The sequence below is a fragment of the Ambystoma mexicanum genome, chromosome 4q (genome assembly GCF_040938575.1).
Source record: "Ambystoma mexicanum isolate Mex_15411 chromosome 4q, UKY_AmexF1_1, whole genome shotgun sequence".
Classification (NCBI taxonomy): domain Eukaryota; kingdom Metazoa; phylum Chordata; class Amphibia; order Caudata; family Ambystomatidae; genus Ambystoma; species Ambystoma mexicanum.
The window spans coordinates 441,643,507-441,669,858 of NC_090928.1; the positions used below are offsets into that span (position 1 = coordinate 441,643,507).

Sequence of the window (26,352 nt, forward strand, 5' to 3'; positions counted from 1 at the left end):
AAGCGTAACTCGCCAGACGCACCCACACCCCATACCCACCGGCCCCAGGTATTGAAGGGGGCGGGGGGGAATTGACCAGAAGAAGCATTGGAAATAGGTGCGGCGCCCACTGAGAGAGTCACTGCAGCCCTGCTGAACGGCCTTAACTCCCACCACGAAAAGAGCAGACGACAACCACCCAAGAAGTAAAACGAAAACTAAATAATCCCCCCCCCCACCATTTGCACTCCGGATGATGTGAAAGGACACTCAAGGAGACTCTTGTAATACCCACCAATCCCCCGCTCACAAAGTACCTATAAACCACCAAGTTCAATTGAAATCACACCAAGGTCGACTGCACTGAGGGTTGGGTCCCGGATCAGGGACTTGTGCCTCCTCAGCTGCAGCAACCCCACATGAACACTAAAGCAAAACTCGGCAGATACGCCACTGCTGTAAACCCACCGACCCTAGGCACGGAGAACAAATTCACAATGGATACATCCGAAATAGGTGCGGTGGCCACTAAGGGTGACATTGCAGCACTACTGAACGAGATAAAGAACATGGGAGCTAACCTGGGCGGTAAAATGGATAAGATAACCCAGAGAATGGACAACATTGAGGAAAGACTTGAAGGGGTCGAGAATAATCAAGCCTCCATAGATACCCTCGAAACTCAAATGGACCTGAGAATAAGAGAAATATAGAAAGGGAGGAGGAATTCCAATTAAAAGTGGACGATTTGGAGAACCACGAGAGAAGGAACAACTTCTTCGGTATTCCGGAACAAGAGGAGGAAATGGAGGGAGACCTCAAGAAAACAATCCATTGCATTATTAAAATCCTGAATGCTGATGAAGACATTGATGAGCCTAAAACAGAACGAATACACAGGGCCCTCACATTCGAACATGGAAGTAGGAGAATACACCAGAAAACTGAAGAAGAGATTCAACACTGCACCGCCGAACTCCTGGGAACGAGCCCAAAGGAAAGAGACCGGGAGGAACCTGAACAAGGGAGATCACGATGGGAACTCCAGGGACCAAGGAGAAAAAGAGTGAAGGGGTCTAGGAAATACAGGTGCAGCAACAACACTCCAGACAATGACAAATGAAAACATCACCTAGATGGTCGAAACCCAATACAGGTCAGACTGAGAGACTTGACCTGATAGGCCAACAATGATGAAGCGGCCCAAAACTTCCAAACCCACTGACCCGAGATCAGACGCCCCGAAAAGATACCCTCATGGAGGGGCGGGGGGGGGGGGGACCAGCTAAAGATGGGTCGCTTAAGTGCTCGTACCAGGACATATCCTTTTACAAAAGTTAATGTTGTGTTTTATACAATGGGGGGGGGGGTGAGAAGGAGGCTCAAACAGTTAAAGTGATTGTGTGTGAAATACGGACCATGCAGTAACGGTTCTCCCCGGTGGTCTGACGTAGGATTGACAATTTTTACCCAATCCAAATCAGACGCCACCAATCAAGAATGGAAGACTTGGACAAGAGGGGAAAAGGGGGGGGGGATGGGGTTAAAAAGCAGCAAGGAAAGGGAGAAGGGGGTGGTTAAGATGTCAAAACTGAAAACAGACAGACGTATCAAGCAGAACATCCGCAAATCATTGGCAATTAGAGATAAAAAAGGGACTCTGTGAACAGACAAAGGACATACGCTAATGGCTAATATTATGGACGTCACAAGCAACGGGCCCGCCTCAATCGGAATCAGAACATTGAATGTCAAAGGAATTCACTCCCCCACCAAGAGATCACTAATTGCCAGAGAATTCAAAAGGGCCAAGTTGGATGTACTGTTCTTACAAGAAACGAGATATATAAGAGGAGAAGAATGGAGGGTCCTATATGCCAGATCTGGAACCGAATACTGGGGCAAGGGCTCAAAATAGAGGTACTAAAAACCTGGGTAGATGTAAGCGGTAGAGCACTCATGTTGGTGGGCAGCATACGAGACACCACCATCACACTCGCCTCCATATATGCCCCCAATACAGGACAGTCCACGTTCTTACAACAAATAATCCCCAAAATCATGATCGAAGCAGAAGGCGAAGTGATACTCAGAGGCGACTTCAACATGTGGGGGGACCCAACACTTGATAGAGAAACTGGTAATCCGCGTGCAAGCAACCCACCTGAGGCTGGCCACACAGAAGTGATTGAAATGATGAACACATATAAGCTCACAGATGCATGACACCACATGAATCCCCAGCAACCAGGGTTCACATTCTACTCTGCACCACATACCACGGACACCAGGATTGATTCTATATACCTAACACCAGGCCTAATGGAAGCGATGTCCACATCAGAGATAATCCCTGTAACTTGGTCGGACCATGACATGGTCACGGTTAACCTCACCCAGATGGCGCTACCCCACAGGAGCTCGAAATGGTGCTGCAATGAAACACTCTGGAAAGACCCAGTGTTCCATGACCAACTGGCGAAAGACATCGGCGAATACTTCGAATGGAACAACACAGGTGAAGTCTCAAAACACACGGTATGGGAGGCAGGGAAGGCCACGTGGAGAGGGATAATAATAAAAGGAGGAGCCACAAAGAAAAGAGAACAAATTCTGATAGAAAGCAAGCTCAGGAATGAAATTACACAATTGGACCTGTGCGCACTATCCACAGGCGCCGAGAGAGAAGAGAATAGCTGAGGCGAACAAGAAGAGAGAAGAACTGCGTCAGTTGGAGATAGGCCAAGTAATTCGCAAACTTCAATTTCTGAAACAAAAACACTATGAGAAGGGAGATAAGGCAGATGTGCTATTAGCTGACAGACTACGAGCACAACGAGCAGATAGATGGGTGTCATCCATAGACAATGGAACAGACCTACAAGCAGAACTCCCCGTCGACATTCCCGAAGCCTTTGCCGACTTTTATGAAAAATGATACACATCCCAAGCCACACCAGATGAGAAGGTTATTAATGAATACATGAATAAGAGAACTATGCCAAGACTAACCCAAGAAATAGCATAGGCACTCAAATCCCCCATCACAGACAAAGAAATAGAAGACGCCATCAAAAGACTCCCGACTGGGAAAGCCCCCGGAAACGATGGTTACATGGCAGGCTTCTACAAAACCTTCCTTGGCCCCATCCTCCCATTTATGGTCGAACTCTTCAATCACACTCTCCAAACCGGCACCGCACCTGAATCCTTCTCCGAAGCAATAATTACAGTTATTCCGAAAGAAGGCAAAGACCCCAAGCAGTGCGCGTCTTACCGCCCTATCTGCCTCCTTAACATTGACGACACGCGCGTCCTCACAGCAAGACTAGAAACGCATATGCATTCTATAATCCACGCTGATCAGGTTGGGTTTATCCTTGGTAGACAGGGGGTGGACTCCACTCGCAAGACCCTTCACCTGATAAACGAGGCCAAGAAAATGTCAAACATGGCAGCACTATTCTCAATCCACACGGAGAAAGCGTTCGACAGAGTCGAATGGTCCTTCCTGGAAGCAAAACTAAAGAAAATAGGACTTGCCCCGACACTCCGGTGAGGAATTAAAGCAGTATACACCTCACCCCGAGCATCTGTAACAGTGAACTCCCGATGGTTCCTGCTGAGTAGAGGTACGAGGCAAGGATGCCCGCTCTCTGCAATATTATTCGCTCTATCCCTGGAACCCCTAGCACAGACGCTTAGAGCAGACAAAGAAGTGGACGGTGCAGAGCAGGGAATACAAACTGGCCCTATGTGCAGATGATATTCTACTCCATGTGCAGAACCCTATGACATCAATGCCACGCGCCATACAACTCATAAAAGAATACGGCTTGCTTTCGGGCTTCAAAATCAACAGAACCAAGTCCATCTTCTTCCCATTACATGAACGCACCATGCATCAGCAAACTGAATTCGCCCATCTAGGCCTCACCATCGAAGGGCCAACGCTACGCTACTTCGTAAACGAGAAGTATCGCCAACCTATACAAAGCAAACTTTCCACATCTCCTCTCCAGACTCGAGGCCGATCTCGCGAGATGGCAACCCCTCACGATCTCATGGATGGGCGCTCTCAACGCCATCAAGATGGTTCGTCTCCCACGCTTCCTATACCCATTCCAAGTCCTCCCTATAAAGATCCTGAAGGACTTCTTCAAACAAGCGAAAAAGGCAATAATCAGATTCCTGTGGGTTGGGAAAAAGCCTAGAATACCATACGAAACTCTCATACTACCCAAAAGACGAGGCGGGGTCGGCCTCCCAGACATAGAGCGATACTACAAGGCAGTCCAGCTACGAGTCCTCGTCCCCCACCTAAGAGACAGGAAAGACTTAGAATGGGTCCAACTGGACAATGACAACCTGACTCCGGCGACACTCTCGGAATGGCTGTGGTCCCGAGACCAAAGCTCACGCGAAAGCTGCACCACCACCCCATTCTGGGGACGAAAGATGGTAAAGCAATGACCAGCATAACAACCTGGCCGTCCCCCCTGAGTCACCTATGGGCCCCGGGAATCCGAGAGGAAATCCCTGAACACACCAGATACCAAACCTGGTTTGATGCAGGACTTGAAAGAGTGGGACAACTATGGAGAGAAGATACATTTGTAGCAATATCAGAACTGGAGGAAGCCCTACAACTGCACCCAATACCGATGTTCCTATACCTACGCCTCAAAGGAGTCCTATCCAAACGAGAGTGGCATCCCAAGATACGCAGAGAACTCGCCACATTTGACAAAATCCTTGACACGACCACCTCGAATAAAGGTCTGATATCATGCATGTATAGTGCTCTGGTGAACAAAAATCAAGACTCCACCTCGAGCCTCAGAGACAAGTGGGAAAAGGACTTTAACAGAAAATTCGACCAGTACACCTGGGATACTATATGCAAAACACCATCTCGAATATCGATCGCGGCACAATACAAGCTCCACGCAGTAAAGTTACTCCATAGGTGGCAATATGACCCCCACAGACTTTCCAAAATGCGGATGTGGAACGGATGCCAACTACTGGCACATGTGGTGGGCCTGCCCGAAAGTATGTATATATTGGAACGAGGTGTTGGGATGGATTAGGCAGATAGATGGCGTCGAGAGGAAAGCAACACCCCTCCTCACGTTATTTCGACTAGAAGAAGACAAAGAAGAATTAGTCAAAATAAAGGGACTAGCATCCTAGCTGCTAATGGCAGCGAGAGCAGGCCTAGTCATCAAATGGAAATCCCTACTTCTCCCAACGGAAAAGGGAATGGATAAGTATTGCTATAAACATATACACGATGGAGAAAATTACAGCGGCGCTCCACAGAAAAGCGGCACGTAACGAAGAAATATGGTGTGACTTTGCTGCACTTTGTTAGGGAGAATTCTCTGTAAAGGCTAATTTCCCAAACTTAGTGAGTCCTCCAGCAGCTTTGCTGGATATTTGGGGTTTATTTTTTTCTCCTGCTAAGAGTGAGACTCTTTTTCTCCCACTCTTAGATATGATTTGAGGTGTTCCTTTGACTTTGAATGTGTTCTATGGGCTATGGGGTCCTTTACCCCATAGGGCTTCATGTGTTTTTGATATGTGGGTTACACAGCACCTTCGGTGCAGTAACCCAGGGGTGTCATAGCGACCCCCAAACATAGACTCCATACCCTGGGAGTGACTACTGTCTCCCAGGGCATGTAAAGGCACCATTGGCTTTACTAGTCTCAAATTGTGAACAGAACCAGTACAAACCATCATATTGTGGACATACTGGTTGGGGCAATTTGATTGCCCCGGGGCCTGTTGTTCGAGGGGGCACTGTCCAGTCCCCCCCAACCGAGTTTTGGCTGGTGGCAGTGGATACTACTTTTTATATTCGACCGCGAATATATTTCTATGGGATTTTCCCATTGTTCGAGGTTACCACCTTTTAAAATAGCCTTGAACATACCGCTGATTTATGAAATTAATATAAATTCACCGGTTGGTATTTTTTGCCGAAACTTGGTTCCAAAATGGCGTTTGTGTTCGCTTCTGTGACTCCAACCCAAGTCGAGCCCTTTGTTCCACTTTTTGGCAGGCTTCTGGAAAAGTGGTGAGACGGTTCAGCAGGGCTCCACCGGTGGTGTCGTCGTTGCAGGTCGGCTCGGCTTCTCCCTCCTCGGATTCTTTAGGTCCTGTGGCGACTTCTGAAGTTCCAGTCCCCAAAGCCCTGCTTTTATGCAGAAAACCCCCATTCATTCAGCCTAGCTGTCACTCAAACATGCTAAGTGGTGAGCCGGGCGGCTAACCACTTGGGCCAGTCACACAAGAGTGCGACTTTACTTGCTGAGGCAACTCAGTCCAGGGTGCCTAAAACCCCTCCCACAACCCCTGTGGTACCCAGACAGAGTGGCACCACTTTTGGAGACTTCTGTGGAGAAGCCCGCCAAAAAAGTGGAACAAAGGGCTGGACTTGGGTGGAGTCACAGAAGCGAACACAAACGCCATTTTGGAACCGAGTTTCGGTTTCGCCACAGGACCTAAGAATCCGAGGAGGGAGAAGCTGAGCCGACCTGCAACGACGACACCACCGGTGGAGCCCTGCTGAACCGTCTCACCACTTTTCCCGACGACAGAGGTGATCTCCAGTCCGGAGAGTCTTCTTCCTTTGACTGGTGGGGATAACCAGTTTGCCCGTCTTTTCGCCTTACTGGACCATCTCGTGGCCTCCTTGCCCGTGCCAAGCACCCCGGCAACCGGAATACCACGGTTTACCACTACCGCGAAGTAAAGGGTAGTACCTTGTAACCGGAAAACTTTGCGGCTGGTTTCTTCCCTGGCAGTGCAACGACCTTCATCTTTCCTCCACGTCGAGACCTCCTCTTCCTCTGGACGAAACACCCACTTGCACCCGCTGCCAGGAACAACTGCCCCCGCTGGAGCGTTCTTCCCATTTCAGGTACTGTGTCCCGCCTGGCTTCCCTTGCGACAGATCGTTTGTGGTGACAGTAAATCCTCGACTTTCTAACCTGGGTTAGCCTGGGGCCTGTTAACTAACTTTTCCTGACTCGATCTCAATCTTTTGTGAACTATCTACAAAGACTCTTTGGGCATAACCCCACTGTGTGATCCTAGACACATTTCGCTTGCTTTCTCTAAGATTGGGCCTGGCATTTGAACTTCCTTGCTCTCCAGTAGACTTTGCCTAACCTGCCTCACTGTGGTTCTTTGAAAAGTATTGAATTTGTGTGCTTCCATAACTCTGCCTTTTTCCTCCCTTTTTATATAACTTATTAGAGTGCCATCTTAGGTTAAGCGCTCACCTCTGTCTGAAAATAAGTGGTGTTTCTCACTAAGACTTGTCAAATAAGTAATTAGGGTTGTATATATATATATAATAGTGACTGTGTGTTGAATTTACTTACCTCTTTTTGTGCTAGTGTAATTTACAAGTGTGTCTTTAAATAAATAATTATATACTTTTACACCAAAGCTCTGGTCAGTGTTTGCTTGTGCTACTGTATCTCTGTACCTATTGTGTATACTCTATATACTGCCTAACTCATCTTGAGAGAAGTCTGACTGCTCAGCCACAGCTACCAGGTAAATCTGGGTGGTACAGACTGCTGCCAATTGGGTTTACTGCCAACCACCTGTAGTCCTAAATCTTTTGCAGTGGTCCCTAAGGGAACTGCACAGGTTTCTGCCTAACACACTTCACGTCCCAAACCCAGGACGACACTAAACCAAAGACTTTGAGACTCAATCAACCCACACGACGGAGGAAGGCCTGTATACCACCCACTCACCGAAAGTAAAGGAGCCTGCCACAAGACAAGAAGAAATGCGACTAAAATACGACAATTGTCCTAATTTATATGAAGAATACGTCTCTGCCAACGAACTGCGTAAAAACAGTGGACTGTCGACGGGGGGAAGGGAAGGGGAAAAAGTAACGAATTTGAGGAGGGAAAGGTTAATACTGACACTTGTATAGTTTTGTTAAAACGTTTTGTTGGAGTGAGATAACATCACGATGATAACAAAAGTGTACCTGTTCATGTCACATTGTTTGTATCAAAACTAATAAAAGTCAATTTGAAAGAAAAAAAAAAGCTCTGTCATTGGGCGCAGAAACAAGGGGCGAAAGAGTTTGTAGAATTTAAGTGGGAAGCCATCTGGTCCTGGAGCCCTGGGCTTCAGGTATTTGAGTGTTTCTTCCACCTCTTCAGTCGTGATTGGGGCTTCCAGGGTGGTTCTGTCTGTTTCAGAGAGGTGTGGTAGCCGGGCACCTTCTATAAATTGTTTGTGGAGGGCCTGTGGGTGAGGGGCTGAGGTCAAAGTGTCGGCTAGATGGGCCGCTGCTACTTGTAGTTTTGCCAATTCCCCATACAGAGTTCTACCCTTTGGGTCCTTAAGCGCTATGACGTGGTTCCGTCGACGGGTTCTCGCTAATTTGCTCACCAGGTATCTATTAGCTTTATGGCCATTTACATAATAACTCTGCTTTGTCCTAATCAGGGACTGGGCTGTGTCCTCGGCATAGTGAGCCTCCAGTTTCGTGCAGGCTAACCTCACCAGTTTGGCCACTTTGGGTGACCTTTTCTTTTTCAGGGTTGCATCTGCCTCAGCCATCTCCCCCTCCAGCTGGTTCCTTCTTATGGTTTGCCCATTCCTGTATGAGGCAGCCTGGGCTATAAATTCCCCCCTAATTACGGCCTTCATGGCTTTCCATCTAGTTGTCTTGGAGGTGAGATCGGGGGGGGTTTCCTTTTAGTAGTTATTGATCGCCTTGGATATTGCATCACGCGCCACCATGTCATGTAACATTGGTTCGTAAAGGGACCAACAGCGTTTTTCCGGGGGATCCGGGTCAAAGATCCTTGCACTGAGAAGAATTGGGGCATGGTCACAGAACCCTTGTGCCGATTTCAACTTAATCTGTGAACTGCAGGAGCTGTAGGCTTGCTAGGATCAGGTCTATTTGGGATGAGGAGTGGTGGACGTGGGAGAAGAATTAATAGTCTGCCGTGTCCGGGTGGAGGACCCTCCAGGTGTCAACCACACCCAGGGTTTTGAACAGGTGACAGAGGCCCAGAGCAATCTTGAAGTCCCTGGGTGATGGGGCGCCTGTCCTGTCCAGCAAGGGATTGGGAACCCCTTTAATGTCCTCGCCCAGGACCACGTGGCCCTCGAGAAACGGGAGAAGAGATGACTCCAGGTCTGCGTAGAAGGTCTCCTGACCATCATTTGGCACGTAGACAACGATTAGTGTGTGGAGTTGGCCGTAAAGATCCCCTATTGTTGCTACGAATCTGCCATCTGGGCTCCATAGAGACTTCTCCTTAAAGGGGGTGCCTTTTTCCAGCAGGATCGCTGTGCCCCCTCTCTTGCTGGTTCCCGAAGTCAGGTATTGTGTCGGGAACGCATGGCATCGTAGCCTAGGGAAGCCCTCCGCTAAGAGGTGTGTCTCCTGGAGGAATACCACTGAGGCCTGGAGATCCTGTAAGCGACGGAGGGTGGACCTGCGTTTAGCGGGAGAGTTCAGGCCCCAAACATTCATTGAGATATAGTGTAGCTTGATATGTGCTGGGGGGTTCTGCAGGTTGCCTTCAGTAATCAGGTGGGTGGTGGGGGGGATTTAGCCATTCGCTGGGGGGAGTCTTCCAGTGGAAGTTTGTCAACATAGGTCAGCTGCAACCGGGTTTCAACTTTGTCCAAACCAGGGCCAAACGTGGCCCAATAACCAAGAGGGCCGGGATGGGGCCGCATACAACAAAAGGGGAAAAATCATAAAGACAACCAATCTCGGCCTAGTGGGCCTCGTGCTGGAGTGACTGTCCATCCACTCGGCTGGGGCATTACGTGGGATGCCCAGGTGCCGAGAGTGTAGGTTCCGGCATGGAGAATCAACAGTTGGTTATTAATTGTGTACGGTGGGAGGCTTCCCCCCCTTTTGGGACTTTCTTCCAGCGACTGTGCTGTGGCCTTGGCATTGAGCTGCGTGTTTTGTCTGCCGGGGAGGCAGTCAGATCTTTAGGGGTCGAGGGCTCACCCCCCATGGAGCCGCAGGCTTCCTCCAGAGCGTGGATCACCTTTGTCTGGCCCTCAAGCGTGAATTGGAGTGAGGCCGGCTAGAGCCACCTATATTTGATCTTTCGATCCTGCAAGAAAGTAGTCAGCGGCCAAAGGGCTCTTCGACGTTGAACGGTTGAGGCGGCCAGGTCCTGGAAAAGCTGTATGGTGGTTCCCTGGTATGCAAGGGCACCTTCTGAGTGGCTTGCCATCATAATTTCTTGTTTTGTGGTGAAAAAGTGGACTCTGGTGATCACCTCAGGGGTAGCGGTCGTCGGGTGCTTCAGCGACCTCGCAGTCAATGGGTGCGGCCCAGCAGGAGCAGTGACTTGTCACAGTCCGGGAGGAGGGTCTGGAAGAGTTCCCCGATGTAGGCAGGAAGGGCTTGTTCCGATATCGAGGTGGGGACCCCTCTGATGGGGATGTTGTTCCTGCAGGCCCTATTTTCCAAGTCTTCCTGTTTACGTTGCACACTCTCAGTATGGTCCTCCAGAGACTGGATTTTCCGTTGCAGCTTTGCAATCTGTGCCGAGTGTTCCAGGACTTGATCTTCTGTGTCCCCAACCCTATATGTTCCACCTCATCGACGCGGCTGTCCAGGCCCTGTATCTTAGTTGTGACCTCTGACATACAATTGCAGAACTCCACCTTGATGTCAGGTAAGAGGGCCTGGATATCTTCCTTTGTAGCCCATTGCCCCTGGGATCTCGTGGGTGATGAGGGCTGGGCCAAGAGGGGTCTGGCTGTTTGGATTTCTCTTTCAGCTGCAGTAGGTTGGGTATGTCCGCCGACTTTGGGCCCTGGTGCTTAGACATCTTGGTGTCTGGGGTGTTGTCCGTTTAGATGGATGTTACCCGCTGCCTTTTGCTGGAGGTGGCCCAATGTGGTATGGGAGCAGGTGAAGAGTGGGCCCCCTGCTTCCCCTTAGCTAGATGCGCAGGTCTCCGCAAAGTACTCTGGTAGGTGTCTCTACCTTGTTAATGGAAGTCACCTGACTAATTCCGGTGAAAGGCTCGGCGGCACCTGCTTCTGTCGGGTAGGTGAGGCTCCCACCGCCAGATTGCTATGTTGGTTGCGGGATCTGGATTGCCTCAAGGGAAGTGGGTTCGGGCCAGGGGCTTTGCCACTGCAGGCTTTTGGTAGTGCGTAGCGGGGGATGGGACTCCCAAGGTGTCTTGCTGGGTCCGCGAGGAACAGAATGAAGGGGGTCCTGAGGGGCTGTCACTGCGGGCGGGAGTTCCCCATAGCTGGGCTGCCCTGAACCTCCCGCGGGAGGTTCTGGGGGGCCCGGTGTAGGTGAAGAGGGAGTGCAGGCCAGAAGGGGGACCTAGGTCCGTGGGGGTCTCCGCAGTTCTCCGATGCTTCTCCTTGTCGCGGGCGGTCCTCCCTGCTCGCTCCGGCTGCAGGATGGTGGGCCGAGTTTCGTGCAGCAGCCGCTCCCCAGATGTCGCTGCGGCTGTCCGGAGGTCCCCTCTGCTGTGGTCTTCGCTGGTAGGCTGGGTGGGAGGCTCAATGTAGGTGGGCCCGAGAATCCGCGGCTGACTCCGTCCCCTCGGCTTGGCGCCTCCACGCAGCCGCCATCTTGGGCACCAAGTCCAGGCCCCCGGACCAGGCCTCTCCGACCATGCAAGCAGGGGCTTCCCTGCTCCAATTCTGTCTCAGGGTCGGGCTGCAGCCTCCTGGGATGTTCCGCCGCCCGTCAGACCTTCTCCATGCTGTGAGTTATGCTAGAAGATGGGTATTTAGTGGCAAAAGACTGGGCGTCCCACAGAGCTCTTAGTGAGGCATCCGCATCTTCGGAGCCTCAAGCCACGCCCCCCCCCCGTGTCCAGAACATTTTTAAAGATGGCAAAAAAGCCATGTGTGAGTCCTTGCAATCTGGACTAGATTCAGCCGACATTGTCAGCAGGGCCATGGCGGCTAGTACTGTAATGCGCAGATTTGCTTGGCTGCGGAAATCTGGCTTTGCACCTGATGTTGATGTTCAGTCCAGGTTATTGAACATGCCCTTTGATGGGTCCCATCTCTTTGGAAGCAAGGTGGATGATAGTCTGGAGAAACATCAGACAATACAGCAACCACAACAGTCAAGTAACACTGCTAAAGGTTGGAAAGGTTGGTGCTTTTGGTATTATACATCCTTCAGAAGGGAAAGAGGCCAGACAAACCAAAGAGGTAAAAAAAGGTTTACTCGAGGTGGACGAAGTCGTGGTGCAAAGTCCGCCCAAGCAACAGCCTCCTTGCCATCCGCCACTACTGCAGCTGCCTGAAAACCTCTCTGAGGCTTAGTCTACAGGACTATGGTGGGGGACAGACTCAGTCAGCATTTGGAAGAATTGTTAGGGAGAATTCTCATAAATGGTTGATTTCCCTTACCTAGTCAGTCCCCCAGCAGCTTTGCTGGATTTCTAGGATTTATTTTTTTCACCTGGTAAGAGTGTGGGCCTTTTTTCCCACTCTTACATGTGTTTTGCTGTGTGTGTTTTCACTTTTTGTGTGATCTTGGGCACTGGAGCCTCACCTACTCCATGTGACCTTCAGTGCAGTGACACAGGGTTGTCTTTGAGACTTCCCACTGACTCCATTTTTCTGGGGCTGACTACTCTCCCCCAGAAACAGGTAAAGTTGCCATTAACTTTATATAGTCACTTTAAACCACAGACCCAGTATGCCCCATTGTACATGGAGTATTGGAAAGGGTTTGTCTGTGCCTCTTGGGGCATTGTTTCGCTCCCTTAACATTAAGACTTGGCTGATAGCAGTGGTATCTACCCTTACTTTTCTACCGCGATTATCTTATGTAAACGTGTACTGTTTTAGGCTATTATATTAGCCTTGAACATAAACCCGCTTGACCAAATATATTTTATTTTGGTTCCGGCTGGGTTTAGTCGCCATTGCTTTTTGTTAAAGTCTTTCTCGTGTTTTACTCTGCGCGCCAAACAGGGGATGACTACTTTGTTCACTGTCTTTTCGCGGGCTTCTGCACAGAAGCCCTCCTTAAGGCGCCTGATAGTCTAGGTAGGCAGGATGTGAGGAAGGGATCTTCAGACCCCGGCCATGGGTTCCCTTGGTAACCCAAGTCGCACTCTTGTCTGATTGGCTAAGGGGACTGTCCTTGCCAGGCCAGCCACCCTGCTGTGTGATTGTCAGCCAGGCTGTATGAATGGGGGAAAACTGCATAAAAAGAAGGTCTCTGGGACTGGAAAGACAGAGTCGCCACTGGAACGAAAGAACCAACGAGGAACTGGAAGAAGAGGACCCCTACAATGACTGAACCGTCCGGTGAAGCCCTGCTGCAGGTCAGAATCTCCAAATCCGACGACAGAGAAGATCCTCCAGGAAACTTCTTCCCTTGAGCTGGTGGGACCAACCAGTTCACCCAAACTACAAGCCAGGACCCCTCCTCTGGTCGAATTTGCTGTACAGAGCTACAGTGGGCCGGATAGCCAGGAAGGTCGGACCCTGATTGGGTTTTAAGGCGCGCACCTTTTATTTGTTGTTTGGCGCTGCTTCTGGTTTCTTCCCCGAGTAGTGCAGGACCCTCCAGTCTTCCTACTTCTGATCAGTCTGACAGTCGCTTCAAGAACCATGAGCCTGAAGGAACTACCAGGAACGTCTGCCTCAGCTACAGCCCCCTCTCCCCGTTTTAAGGTACTGTGCAAATCCGGTTGTGCCTTTCCCTCAGCCGCGGTGAAAGTGTGTGAAATCTTTCTCCAATCCGAGGGCTTGTCCTTCTCTTCTCTTTGAACTAACTTTTCTACCAACCAACCTTGTCTGGAATCTGTGCCACGAAGTTTACCGCGAATTACCCTGAACTGTGTGATCTTGAGCAAAAGACTTTTGACCCGTTGACGTTGGCCTTAAGCCTTTTCTAGCTGATCTCCTCACTGTAGTCTCTCTTGTTCAAATTGCCCAGAGTACTTACCTGTTGGTGTTGCCTAATTTCTAATAACTTGTCTTTCCCTCCCTTTTAAATTGCTGGAGTGCCATTTTGCTCCCACTTCCATTTTGTGAGCTTAACTTTTCTGGAATTTAAGGGAAGTGGTGTGGTGTATTTATGATTGTGATTTCTATCTTGCTTAGAATAGTGAAATGTTATACTACTGTTGAGTAAATAAATATATATTCTTTTACTTAGAAACCTTGAGTCAGTGTTTGCCGGAATCATAGTAATTGCTGTCCTTTGTGTAACTATTTGTACTGCTCACTTACTCTTGAGAAGTCTGGCTGCTCCGCTACTGCTACCACTATAACTGTGTAGTACAGGCTTGTAGCAAAGGTGAAATTGTACCGTCACTTGTAGTCCTAATTGTGTGTAGTGTTCCCAAAGGGTACTGCATATAATTCCGCCTAATAATGAGATACGATTTTTGGGTTTTGCAGACCATAGCCCATGGTTACTGCATCCCTTTCTTAAAAAGGCCTGCAGGGTTCCAGGATCTGTTCCTTTTGCAGGAGGTCTCCATCCTGCTGGAGAAATATGCAATAGACCTGGTACCTGTAGCAGAGTGGAACCAGGGGTGGTACTCCTCTTACTTTTTGATCCCCAAAAAAGAGGACAGAGGATTAAGACCAATTTGGGAATTGAGGTACTTGAGCAAGTTCCTCAGGAAGGACAAGTTCAAAATGGTTAGTCTTTTTCAGGTCCTTCTGGCCCTCTAGCTCTAGGATTGGATGGTATCATTGGACCTTCAGGATGCTTAATTTCATCCGCCTATTCATCTCAAGCAGTGGAACTACCTAAGGTTCGCCATTGGAAGTTCTCATTATCATTTTTGGGTTCTGCCATTCGGCACACCTCCACCCAAGGCTTTTCACCAAGTTGATGGCTGTGGTGGCAAGTCTCGGGGGTTTTGGGGAGGGCGGGATTCACATCTACCTGGACGATTCGCTGATGAGAGCCTGTTCACCAGAACAGGTCCTGGAACATCTCTATCACCTGCCACACTCTCCACAGACAGGGCTTCTTCCTCAATTTCAAGAAGTCCCACATGATACCTTCTCAAAAAGCTTCAATTCGTTGGAGCTGTCCTGGATGCTTCCTCAGGGAAAGCCTTGCCACTGAGTTGAGGGCTAAACACATTGGGTAAATGGTAAAGTTCCAGAATGCCCAGCGTCTTCCGGCCTTTGATTTATTTTTTAGGTTACTTGGCCTCATGGCATCCTGCATTTTCCTGGTTCCAGAGGATCGTCTGAGAACGAGGTCTCTTCAATGGGCCCCAGGTTACAATGATCTTAGCTCTCCGACAGAATGACGGACCTACGTCAGGTCCTGGGCAAGGTCACACAGGATCTCCTGTTGTGGGCCTGCAAGGAGAAAGTTCTGAAAGGGGAACCTTTCTGGCAACCATGGCCGAGATAACGGCAGTTAACGGACACTTCCCTAATGGATTACGTATCCCACGCCAACAATCTGACGATCAGCAGTCGTTGGTCTCCATCGGAGTCCATACTACATATCAACCTTTTGGAGCTGAGGGCAATCTAGCAGACTAGCGCTGATGGCCTTTCTGCCCTCTGTACAGGGATAATGTCGGACAACACAGTGGACATGTACTACCTTAACAAGAGAGGTGGTTTAGGGTCACTGCCACTGTGCAGAGAGGCAATGCACCTCAGGTTGTGGGCACTGCAAGAAGGAATCTCTCTCACAGCCATTCACCTTGCCAGAGAAGAGAGCACACCGGTGGACGCTATGAGCAGGAAGAGCACAGTCTCCCACAAGTTGTAGCTAGCTCAGGAAGTCCGTCAAGAGATCTTCACCCTTTGGGAACCCCTCAAGTGAATCTGTTTGCGTCCAGTGTTGAGAGGAAGTCCAGCCTATTCTGCTCCATGGATTTTCCTCAGACAGGAGCTCTGGGAGACGTTTTCGTAGTGGATTGGGAGTTTCCAGTTCTTTATGCATTTCCTCCAGTCCCCACCATTCCTCACGTCATCAGGAGGTTTAGGAAGTTCGGGAAGTCCCTGATCCTCATTACTCCGGATTGGGCCAGGAGGACGTGGTCCTCGGACCTACTGGATATGTCCATCTGCCCTCCAATTCATCTTCCCCAAAGAGAGGACCTACTCTCGCAAAAGAGGGAGGTCACATTCTTCTCCCAGAGATCAGGCCTCTCAACCTTTACACCTGGTTTCTGAGAGGTTATGATTTAAAGATTGGGACCTCCTGGAAGACGTAATATAAGTGTTGCTTTCGGCTAGAAGACCAGCAACTAAGTCTTTGTACCGCTGCCATTGGAATAAGCAGCTGGTGAAGAGATAAGAATGTAGATCCTTTTCTCTGCGGCACACCAATGGTGTTATTCTTTTTTCTTCATTTGGCTAACCATGGTCTCAGGTTGACACTGTTAAAAGATACCTGGCAGCGCTATCCATTTTTAAGCATGTGCCAGAGCATGGATCCTATTTCAAGATGCCTATCGTAGTCCAATTCTTTAAAGGGCTCCCTAATGTGTTCTCCCCAGTCCCTTTTATAGTACCAGGTTAGGACTGGAACCTAGTACTCGTATACCTCATGTGTGTGCCTTCTGAGCCGCTACATTCATGTCCTCTAAGGATGTTAACTCTCAAAACGGATTTCCTCACTGCCATTACATCGGCGTGTTGAGTTGGTGAACTTCAGGCTCTTTCGTGTAAGGGAAACACCCAAATTGCTCGTAAAAAAATGCTTGTATGGAGCATTTGACCGAATTCAGCCAAAACCATTTAATCGAAGACCCAAATAACGAATATGAGGAGCCGGGATTGCAGCGTTGTCCCTCGCTCTCCATGTTTGGTATTATGGGTTGTAGGGTTGTCCCCTACTTCCTTGATATTGGAAGTGGGGGAGCCATCCCACCCGTGTTAGAGGGACGGAACTAATGCTGCAGGTGTATAGGAGAAGCAGCGGCGGCCAGCGAAAAGATAAGTAGGGGGGGTTGGCATTTGCTCTGCGGTCAAATTTGGGTGGGTTGCTTACCGACTTCTGGGTTGTTTACCAAAGTAGAATTGCAGCAAAACTGACTAGGGTCAATTCCGCTGTGATTCTTTCTACTTTGGTAAAACAACCCAAATCCTGTCTAAGCCACCTTTTACCACCCTTTTCAATGAAAAGGTTGTTTTGAGAGTCTGTCCCACATTTCTTCCAAAGGTAGTCTCTGTTTCATCTTGCTGAAAAAATTGTCCTTCCTACTTTTTATCCTCCACCTCATCCATTAAAGGAGGATGAAGAGATCCTTGAGTTTTTACATCTCTATGATGGCAAACCTTAGACAAGACGACCAACTGTTTGTTGGTTACACGGGTCACAAGCTAGACTGGCTTGTAACCAAGCAAACCTTGTCCCGATGGATTATACTTTGCATTACAGAATGCTATAATTTAGCGGATAAAGATGTTCCTGTAGGCCTACGGGCTCATGGCCACTTCACCAGCTTTACAGAGAGGGGTACCAGTGCTGCTCCCACTTGGCCCTCTCTACATACGTTTTCAAAACATTACTGCCTGGACTCTGCATCGGGACTAGAGGAAGAATTTGGGAAGGCTGTACTTCACAGCATCAATAATAAGTACATTCTTACTCTGACCTCCTACGCCTACCGGTTTGGTAGTTTATCAAAGAATGAGGAATACATGGGCAGACACAATTCATTCAAAGATGAGGAATACGTGTGAGTAACATCCAGTTAAAAGAACATTATCAGGGGTAAGTAATTTGTTCTTCTGTTCCTAACCCTAATTATCTGAAGTAACTGTGCAAGGATGATCTTTTCTTAAAGTAACAAGTGTTCTTTGTGTTCTCAATCAACAGAAATGTTCCCAGTTTCTCTGGTAGTAGAAAGTGAAGAAATAAACTGTTCATAAATGCCATTTCCCATGCTAGGGTTGTGTTGTGTATGTGTTATGCAATGTTGCTCTGTGCAATGTGTCAATGTTAGGGGAGTAGATGTGTTGTGTCTGGTTTAGTTTGGCAGAGGGAATGCAGAAGGAATGTTGTGATGTCATGTGGAGTGTTTGTGTCTGAGTGTCGGAATGCTTGAGTGAGTGTTCCATGTTGGTCAGTCAGCCAGAGACCTGGGTGATGGGCTGCCAGTGTTATTATGTCCTGTAACTATCTTATATGTAATCTAAGCAACAGCTTGTAGAAGTACTTAAGAAGCATGTAATAAACTTATCAAGCTGACATGAGAAACGTGAGAGCTACTTCACTACAATGGCGACGAGGAGTTTACAAATATAGAACCTGCGTGTCAATGCATGAAACTAAGCTGGAGAAGGCGAAACCAAGCTGGTGAGACCTGCTGTGGGGGGGGGGGGGTGCAGGAGCAAGGAGGAGGACAACACTGCCCCCCCAAACCAAGTAAGGCCCATCGCTCAGGGCGGCAATAGGGGGAGCAGCGCCTTGGATGGGAAGGATAGACTGTTCAGGTTCTGATTGAAGAGCAGTTTCCATGTGCTGAGAAGAGTAGTGCCCCATAAGCTGGAGGAGGGAAGGAACTGGAAAAGGGAAACCAAGTCCAGAAGCTAAGGATAGGTAGCCGGCTTATACGTTGATGAAGTAGAAGCTGCGGTCTCAGCAAGGTCCCAGCTGAGGATGATGTTCTATTTTGCCCCATTCTAATGGGTCATATATGGTGAATAAGGCATGAACAACAGTAAGGAGTTCTGTAAAAAAAAAAAAAACACTTCTGAAGGCTCATAGTGCGTCCTGTATGGACTTTGAGTGCAAGTGGGGGCCCAGCAGTGCTCAACACTATGGGTGCGTGGCAGGGCACTGGTTGACGGTTGTGAAAAACACAGTCCGTGTTATCCCAGGATCCTTCAGTGAATGGTGGCATCATTAAGCTGTCAAGGGAGTTGATGGAAGTATGGAATGCTACCGAATCCCGATTTCTCTTACCTGTTGTGTGTCAGCGCTGCAAGCGTTGCGCAGCTTTGGTAAACAAGTGTTGTGAAAGGAAACAAGGAAATGGGAACCTTAGAGCAAGGAACCCTAGGACGTTTCCCGGCATGATCAGGAAGTGAGGCGGCGGTTAGGTTTTGCAACGTGCAGTATGTGTATCTTGTCAACACAATGTGGGGTGGTTCTATCATCGTCTGGACTTTGGAGTCATGGTTACGGAGAGGCGGCGGAGGCGCGGTGGCACAGGTGAAGTGCTGACAAAAACAACAGTCATTGATCTGCGAACATACTGGGGTCGATCAATGGCCTTCGAGCGTCGGGTTCGAACTGAGGTACTGTTCCAATCTGTATTAGGCTACTGATCAGCATGCAATACTAAGCAGGCGGTGAAGCAGATGCCCTGGAAATGGAGAGGGGGCATCGGTGTTGCAACAGGAATTAAATGTGCATTTCTCAATGCAGTGTATCTTTTATATATGCCATGGCGTCAATTAAGTTGGATGTGGTTTATCAACGTATAGGTATCGCTATGACAAATGGCTCTGTCATAGCTAAATGTATCCTAGATAGGTATGGATGGCTTTGTAGTATCGACAGTATGGTGACACGTTGAGTGTAAAAGTTTATCCATAATCACTTGAGGATTTGCAGGGTAATGGACGCCTATGGACTTTCCATTCAGCGATATATCTTGTGTTGGGGTGCCAGAAGTGCATGGTGTATGTATGGGGTTGGTGCATTGCAGATCTATCCTTTCTGAGGATTTGCAGAGATTTAGGTTGTAACTATGCTACATTGGCAACTGGTTTTATTTTTAGTTGTTGAATGAGGGTATTCCTAATATAAATAAATCCAGTGTAACTCTTTTGAGGAATTACAGCAGTAAGGTCACGCCATTGCAATGGACTATGAAGACTGGTTAAGGATTTGGTTATCAGAAAACACTATGTACTTCAAGAAATCCATCAATTCAATGGTATAAATTGTATGGGAACTGCATTTTGTGTTGTATGATGCAATGGGTATAGTGAGGTATATCTGCAGAAATCCATGTAACTTGTGTATTTTGGGGGTAGTGCCTTCAGTTAACCGCAACGTAGATGCAGATATGTGTACTGTCTGGTGAATGCGGGACGTAGTTATTCCCGTCTGTTTGGTTTTGGATGGTGCTCAAATAGATGTTATGAGTGTGGTTTGGATGATGGCGAGTGTGCCTGGTCTGCATCGCTGGCCTACCTAATGACCTAATGTGGTTGCTGGGGTAGAGCTCTCAGCAAAGTATTCAGTATGGTATGGGTGCGTCTGAGGTAGGGCCGTGCATGGTTCAATGGTGTACGTGTGATAATAGTGGTAACGCCACTAGTTTGTTGGGGCGTAACTATAAATAGATCATGCAAGGTTATTCCACGTATGGGTGAATGAAGTGGTAGCGCCACTAATTGTCGGAGTCTGACTGAAGGTAGTCAGGATACGTGAATGGTTTGGTGTCTGGGTGGTAGCGCCCCCAGTAGGTGTACGTGACCATGGGTGTTAGCGCCCCCAGTAAGTGTACGTAGGGGTATGTGTATGCAGGTGGTAGCGCCCCCGGGATGGATATTGGCGTGTCTGTAGTGTCAGGCACTGCATGTTTGTGTTACCCCGACTTTGAGTTTGGTTTACTTATGACAAATGTTTTGCTACTGCACATGCGGCTACTTTAGCTGCACCATGTGTGCTTTTATGACTCTTTTCAATCCTCACCAGGGTCAGGAGCATGACAATTATATTTATTGTTGGTCCCGGTGTGCCTGGCCAGGGCATCGGGTATGAGGCGAGTGTTTGAGTGTCAGAGCATGTGTTGTGTGCTTGCCCTGATGTGAGTCAGCGTAAATGATATTTGATGTGTATGGAGGTGTGTTGTGTAATGTCTGTGTAGTTGTCGAAAGAGAGGAGGTGTGTTGTGTATGTGTTATGTAATGTTGCTCTGTGCAATGTGTCAATGTAAGGGAAGGAGATGTGTTGTGTCTGGTTTAGTTTGGCAGAGGGACTGCAGAAGGAATGTTGTGATGTCATGTGGAGTGTTTGTGTCTGAGTGTCGGAATGCTTGAGTGAGTGTTCCATGTTGGTCAGTTAGTCAGCCAGAGGCCTGGGTGATGGGCTGCCAGTGTTATTATGTCCTATAACTATCTTATATGCAACCTAAGCAACAGCTTGTAAAAGTACTTAAGAAGCATGTAATAAACTTATCAAGCTGACATGAGAAACGTGAGAGCTACTTAACTACAGGTTGTGCTTCTTCTCCGCCAGAGTTCTTCTCTGTTTACTTCCTTTTGGGCTCTTCTTGACCCCCTTTATCCTCTTAGGCAAATGTCCGTGGACAATTCACAGGGATATGTTTAGCTTCACAATTCTTTGTTTTGTCAACTTGATACCCTTTGTTATAACATGTAGGATTCTGTTTGACCAATTCCAGGACCCTTGACCTTTTCAATCTCTCACATGGGTGCGGGTCATAGACTCTCAATATAACGTGATTCACTCTCCTGCCAGGCTAGTGTCCTCTCATGGATTGTCTCTTTCACATGGGTCCCAGACCCTCTTTTTCTTCCTTAAAGTAGGCCCTTACCTTTCCCATGGGTGCGGGTCGCAGACTCGCAGTTCTTTATCATATACGTTTGGTTCACTCTCCTGCCAAACATATGTTTCTCTTCTATTGGGGTTTCTCAGGGTCCCGACCCTCTTACACGTTAGACTTGCAGTGTCCCTTTAGGCTCCCAGACCCTCCTTCTCCAATGTTTGTAATCACCCTCTTGTTTCCCCTGACCTCCAACGCCTCCTGGAAAACCTTTGTACCCGTTTCCTGCTTCTCTGTAGGTACGAGAGTTTCTCCAGCCTCTATGCTGTTCCTTGAGACTCCGGCATCTCTCTGGTGAATGGCAGGATCTGCAGCGGTTCTGCAGGTATGTCTGCCTGGCTGCGCGTCCTGCATTGCAGGTGAGTTCACCGCCTGGGGTGCCCTGAAGGACCTATCGGCAGCATCTGAATGGTCGGTCTAGCTTGGACCGCGTTCAGGTTCTTCTTCTCGCTTCGCTGCTTCTACCCCTTTGACTTATCTCTGCCCGCCCGGTGCTCGGCTCCCATAGTTCCTCCTCGGAGGATCGTTCTCTTCCTGTCTCCCAGCTGAGTTCCTTTTGAACTCCCACGCCGGCCTGCTGTATTCGTTTGGGCAATTGGCATCTCGTGAGTAGCTAGACCGCTCACTCTGCTTCTCCCGAGTGTTTCAGACTCGCCATGATCTTCTTCACAATACTCACTTTCAATTCAGATAAGATGCATAGTATTCTGTTGTATTTTAGGTTTATCAAGTATGTTAAAGTGACTGGCCTCACAACAGCGTACATTTGTTCTACCTTAGAGGGGGTATTTGAGAATGGGCTAGATGTAATAAGGCAAACAAATACAGCATTTACTGGCAATAGGAGTCCCCAGCCCCAGAGGGGCTTCCCTCCCCATGTGATCCTCCCTCAGTGCACCACCCCCAGGGGGACTACTCTTCTGAGGACGCACCACCCTGGCCCCATGGGAAAGGTCTCCCCTTAATTGAGAAGGGACGACATCCTCGGATTTGTCAGAGCCAAAAAATATTTTGTGTGGATTGATCAAAGAGGACCAACGTTATAAGCCTTGTATTGTTTCCTTTTTCAACCTCACCTTTATATACAACAACTGCATACATATATACACAGTAGTCCTGGTTAATTTGTTCTCCCCATAGTAAGAGCACTTTATTGTGCAATTTACAACTTGGGTGCTGTTCAACTAATCTGCACAAAATCTTATTAGGTTCAATCCTCAAGCATTTATAGTATACAAATTGTATTATCCGTTGGTGGCCTGCGTATACGTTTTTTTAAATTTGCACCATGTGCACAGACCAAGGAATCGACCTAAGCACATTCCCCGAGGTTATGTCCTACATTTACTGCATCTTCAGAGTATATTTCTAATATTTTCAATGCAGCACCTCCAGGTCAAGAAATCTTACTGTTGCTAAACAAAGAGATATTCCTCCGGTTTGTGATGCCATCTGTGGTGTCGTGCATTGGTATGAGCAGAGCATGGCAAGGATGTGAGTTATGGTTGTGTAGCTTACCATAACTTGCACGTTTCTTTTGTTCTTAGATTTGGCGTTACAACCATGATGTCCCTTTTAACAATGTTTTTTCACTGAATTTCACAGGTTTTTCTTAGAGCAAATTCACTGTAACGTCCATTGAACAAGGTATTTTTCACTGAATTTGTGCGCATGTGTGCTTGAGTAAATGTCTGTGAATCTCAAGGGAGGAAACCAAGAATAAAGATTCCAAAGTTGTGGCTTCACGTACCGACAAGTGCAGTTTGTTTAATTTAGGATGAATCTTGTGCAAATCACTATTGTTTGTTTTCTTTTTAAATACAGTGTATCTTGCTTCAAACATTCTGAGCATTGTGAAATTGTGCTTTTAATTTTGCTTAATTTTTAGTAATGGTTATATTTTTTTCTTAGGGCATGTTTCAAGAAATTGCCACGTATCTTAAGTTTTAATACTATGCGGTACACATTTAATATGGTAACCATGATGAAGGAGAAAGTAAACACACACTTCTCTTTTCCACTGCGTTTGGATATGACTCCATACACAGAAGACTTTCTCATGGGAAGGAAAGAAAGGAGGGAAGGTAATTAATTTGTATTGTTCGAATCACCATGACATCCTTTCTGAAAGCTTTTGTTTGCTCTTTATTTTTGCCAACTTCAGTTTCTCTTCATACCGATTTGCTGAAGCCCAAATATGCATAATAACGTCTTCAATTTTATTACAGGTAAACAAAGTGTGTACAATAACCCAATAAAAAACATGGGCCATATTTTACAAACATCTAATTGTGTTTATAAATTGTGATATTTAATTTGTTTTCTCTTGTTATTGAAATAAATGTAAGCTTTTACAGCCTATTAAACTTGTATTGTCTTAATGTTAGCTTCTATTTATTCCCTTTCTCGTTTACACCCTTGCTCTGCCTGGTGTGTCCTCTATATCTACATTGGTTGATAGTATTTCCACACCACCTTAGACATGTCGAATCATTGCATCCTGATCCTTAAACACCAAAATCTATACCACTCCATATGCCATTTATTGTATCTGGAATAACAAAAATGTTTATTCTAGGTTATGACTGGGGTTGTGTGGAGCACGTTTGAATGTATGCAGATTCCTGTGTTATAAAATGTTTTTTGCAATTGTATAACTCTGCTGTGTCTGTGCTCATGGTATTCTGCTTTTGCAAAGTGGAGTCAAGTGGAGTTAGGCGGAGACTTTGTTGCACCGGTGAAGGCATTATCCCTTTAATTTTTGCCAGATTGTGGAGCCCCTCCCTGCCTTGCTCTCTCAACTGTTCCAGTCAAGTGAAGTTAGCTAGAGTTCGCCGGGATTGCAGCAAAGCAACATCAAACTAGCCGCAAAATGCTTATGGCGACCAGCCCTCCCGATATGAGAACATGCCTCCAGATAAGACGTGGAGTGAGTGTGGCGAATACAAACAAAGATAGGAGTTTGGATTTATTGGGTGTGAAAAGCAGACCCGCGGCTTCATACATGGACTCTCAGAGGGAAATGTTTGACGAGGAGGAAGAGGGCAGAGGTTGAGCATTCGCTTGTTTAGCAGGCTGGCTTGAAGCCCACTGCAGAGACAGCGCCTGAGGACAAAACGCACAGCGCTAGTGGAGTGCTGGGAAACAACGGGCCTGAAACAGAACTAGCAGAAAGAAAGGGGAACAAACTTTGAGTATTCCTCAGAGATCATGTCTTGGCTCGAGTCGCACCAAGAACATCAAGAATACCAGCGCGAGTGAGGTGAGGATAGTGAAAAAACGGCTGCTGATGGAAAAATTTGAAACAAACCAAAAAGGGCATGACGAAATCTGTCAAAATACGTGCGAGAAGGTCCCGAGGATAGTGGGGATGAAGCAACATGGTGCCCAGTCAGTGACAAGAATGCAGATTTAGCAGCTCATCTCTCCAAGGTGCTCACTGATTGATTTAACTATTAAAATTGCCCACCAGAAACGGCTGAGCTCATCCCGTGTCAAAGATAGATTGCTGGTCTTGGATCAATCGCTGAAACAAGCTGATATTACTGCAGAGCTACAAGCTTCGGAAATGGGATCCAGAACGCCCTTCCCAAGTAGAATGAAGAGCTTGGTGGAGTGGAGATCTGTTCATTAGCAAACAGACCAATGGGCTAAAGTGATGCATCCACCTTCTTTAAAAAGGATCTGATTCCACTGAAATGTATGGTGGTAAACCAAGGAAAAAAAAACACCAAAGAGGGAGACAGACCGGAAGACATAAGAGCAGAGGACAGATCATGGGATTGACTAGCGGAGATGCTCAGAAACTCATAGTGGGAATAGACTAAATGATCTGTTGGATTAGAGTCCCTTAGAATTGCCTCATGGAACACCAGAGGCCTTTGGGCTCTGTTCATGGAAAAGTCCCCTGGCTTGGAGGAATTTGATGTACTCTGCTTTCAAGAGACATGGTTGAGAGTAATTCCCCTATGTGAATATATGCTGCTTACTTGAACCCTGCCCAAAAAGGGCTAACCGGACGTCCCTTCTCAGGGCTCCTAACTCGGATTAAGACGGAGTCAGGTCTGAACGTAATGAGTATAGAATGTCCCTATGTTCAGATTCTAACTCTAACCATGTCTGTGGATGGCCAACATATTCCGTTTCTCCTTATTAACATCTACTGTAGAGTGAATATGTCTAAAGAAGTAAAACTAATAGTCAATAATGAGGGTATTGGATGTGGCAGGGAGGGAATGGGATGATGCAAGGATTATCATTTGTGGAGATATCGAACTCCTTAGTAAAGTCGGTAGTCCCTTGAATGATGGTGAATGGGATGAGTGAGTGTGCAAGTGAATGCAAAGTATGAGATAGAGGGACATGTATATGCTCATTGCCCAAACTGTAGGCGACATTCTAGGGAGTTGTACATGGAAATGTGGGAAACTCAAATCTTGTATCGATTGTTTTGTGTCAGGAAATTTAAGAGAGAAGGTTAAGAGATTTGAGATGGTGCAGCAGGCGTCTAGTGACCATGACCTGCTGGCAATCTCTATAGCCAGATGGAAATTGGGGAAATGTTTGAAGAAAATGGGAGAGGTCATATTGGAATGGGGAAATAATTGTTTAAGGCTAAGGCCTGAAGAGGTGATACGGATAACTGATCGGTACAGGGCTTCTATTCATGAAAACCCCAAGGGAGTTGACTACCAAAGAATTTCCCAGACACACTGTAATAGAGGAAAAGGGGAATGGGTCCAGAAATATGCTTAGGATCCCGAATTGGTAAAGGAGAAAAGATAGATTTAGAAAAATGATTGTGAGAGATGGGGATAGCTAAAGAAGG

The 26,352-nt window shown here is 47.5% G+C and overlaps 1 protein-coding gene across 1 annotated transcript in view; it reads left to right on the forward strand.

Annotated features, from left to right (window-relative positions):
• USP34 (ubiquitin specific peptidase 34) overlaps positions 1-26,352 on the forward strand; it is a 3,618,222-nt gene that overhangs the window by 2,409,834 nt on the left and 1,182,036 nt on the right. The window contains exon 48 of the mRNA XM_069608012.1: positions 23,436-23,608. Within this exon, the coding sequence (XP_069464113.1) occupies positions 23,436-23,608 (173 nt within the window). The remainder of the gene's footprint in view (positions 1-23,435; positions 23,609-26,352) is intronic.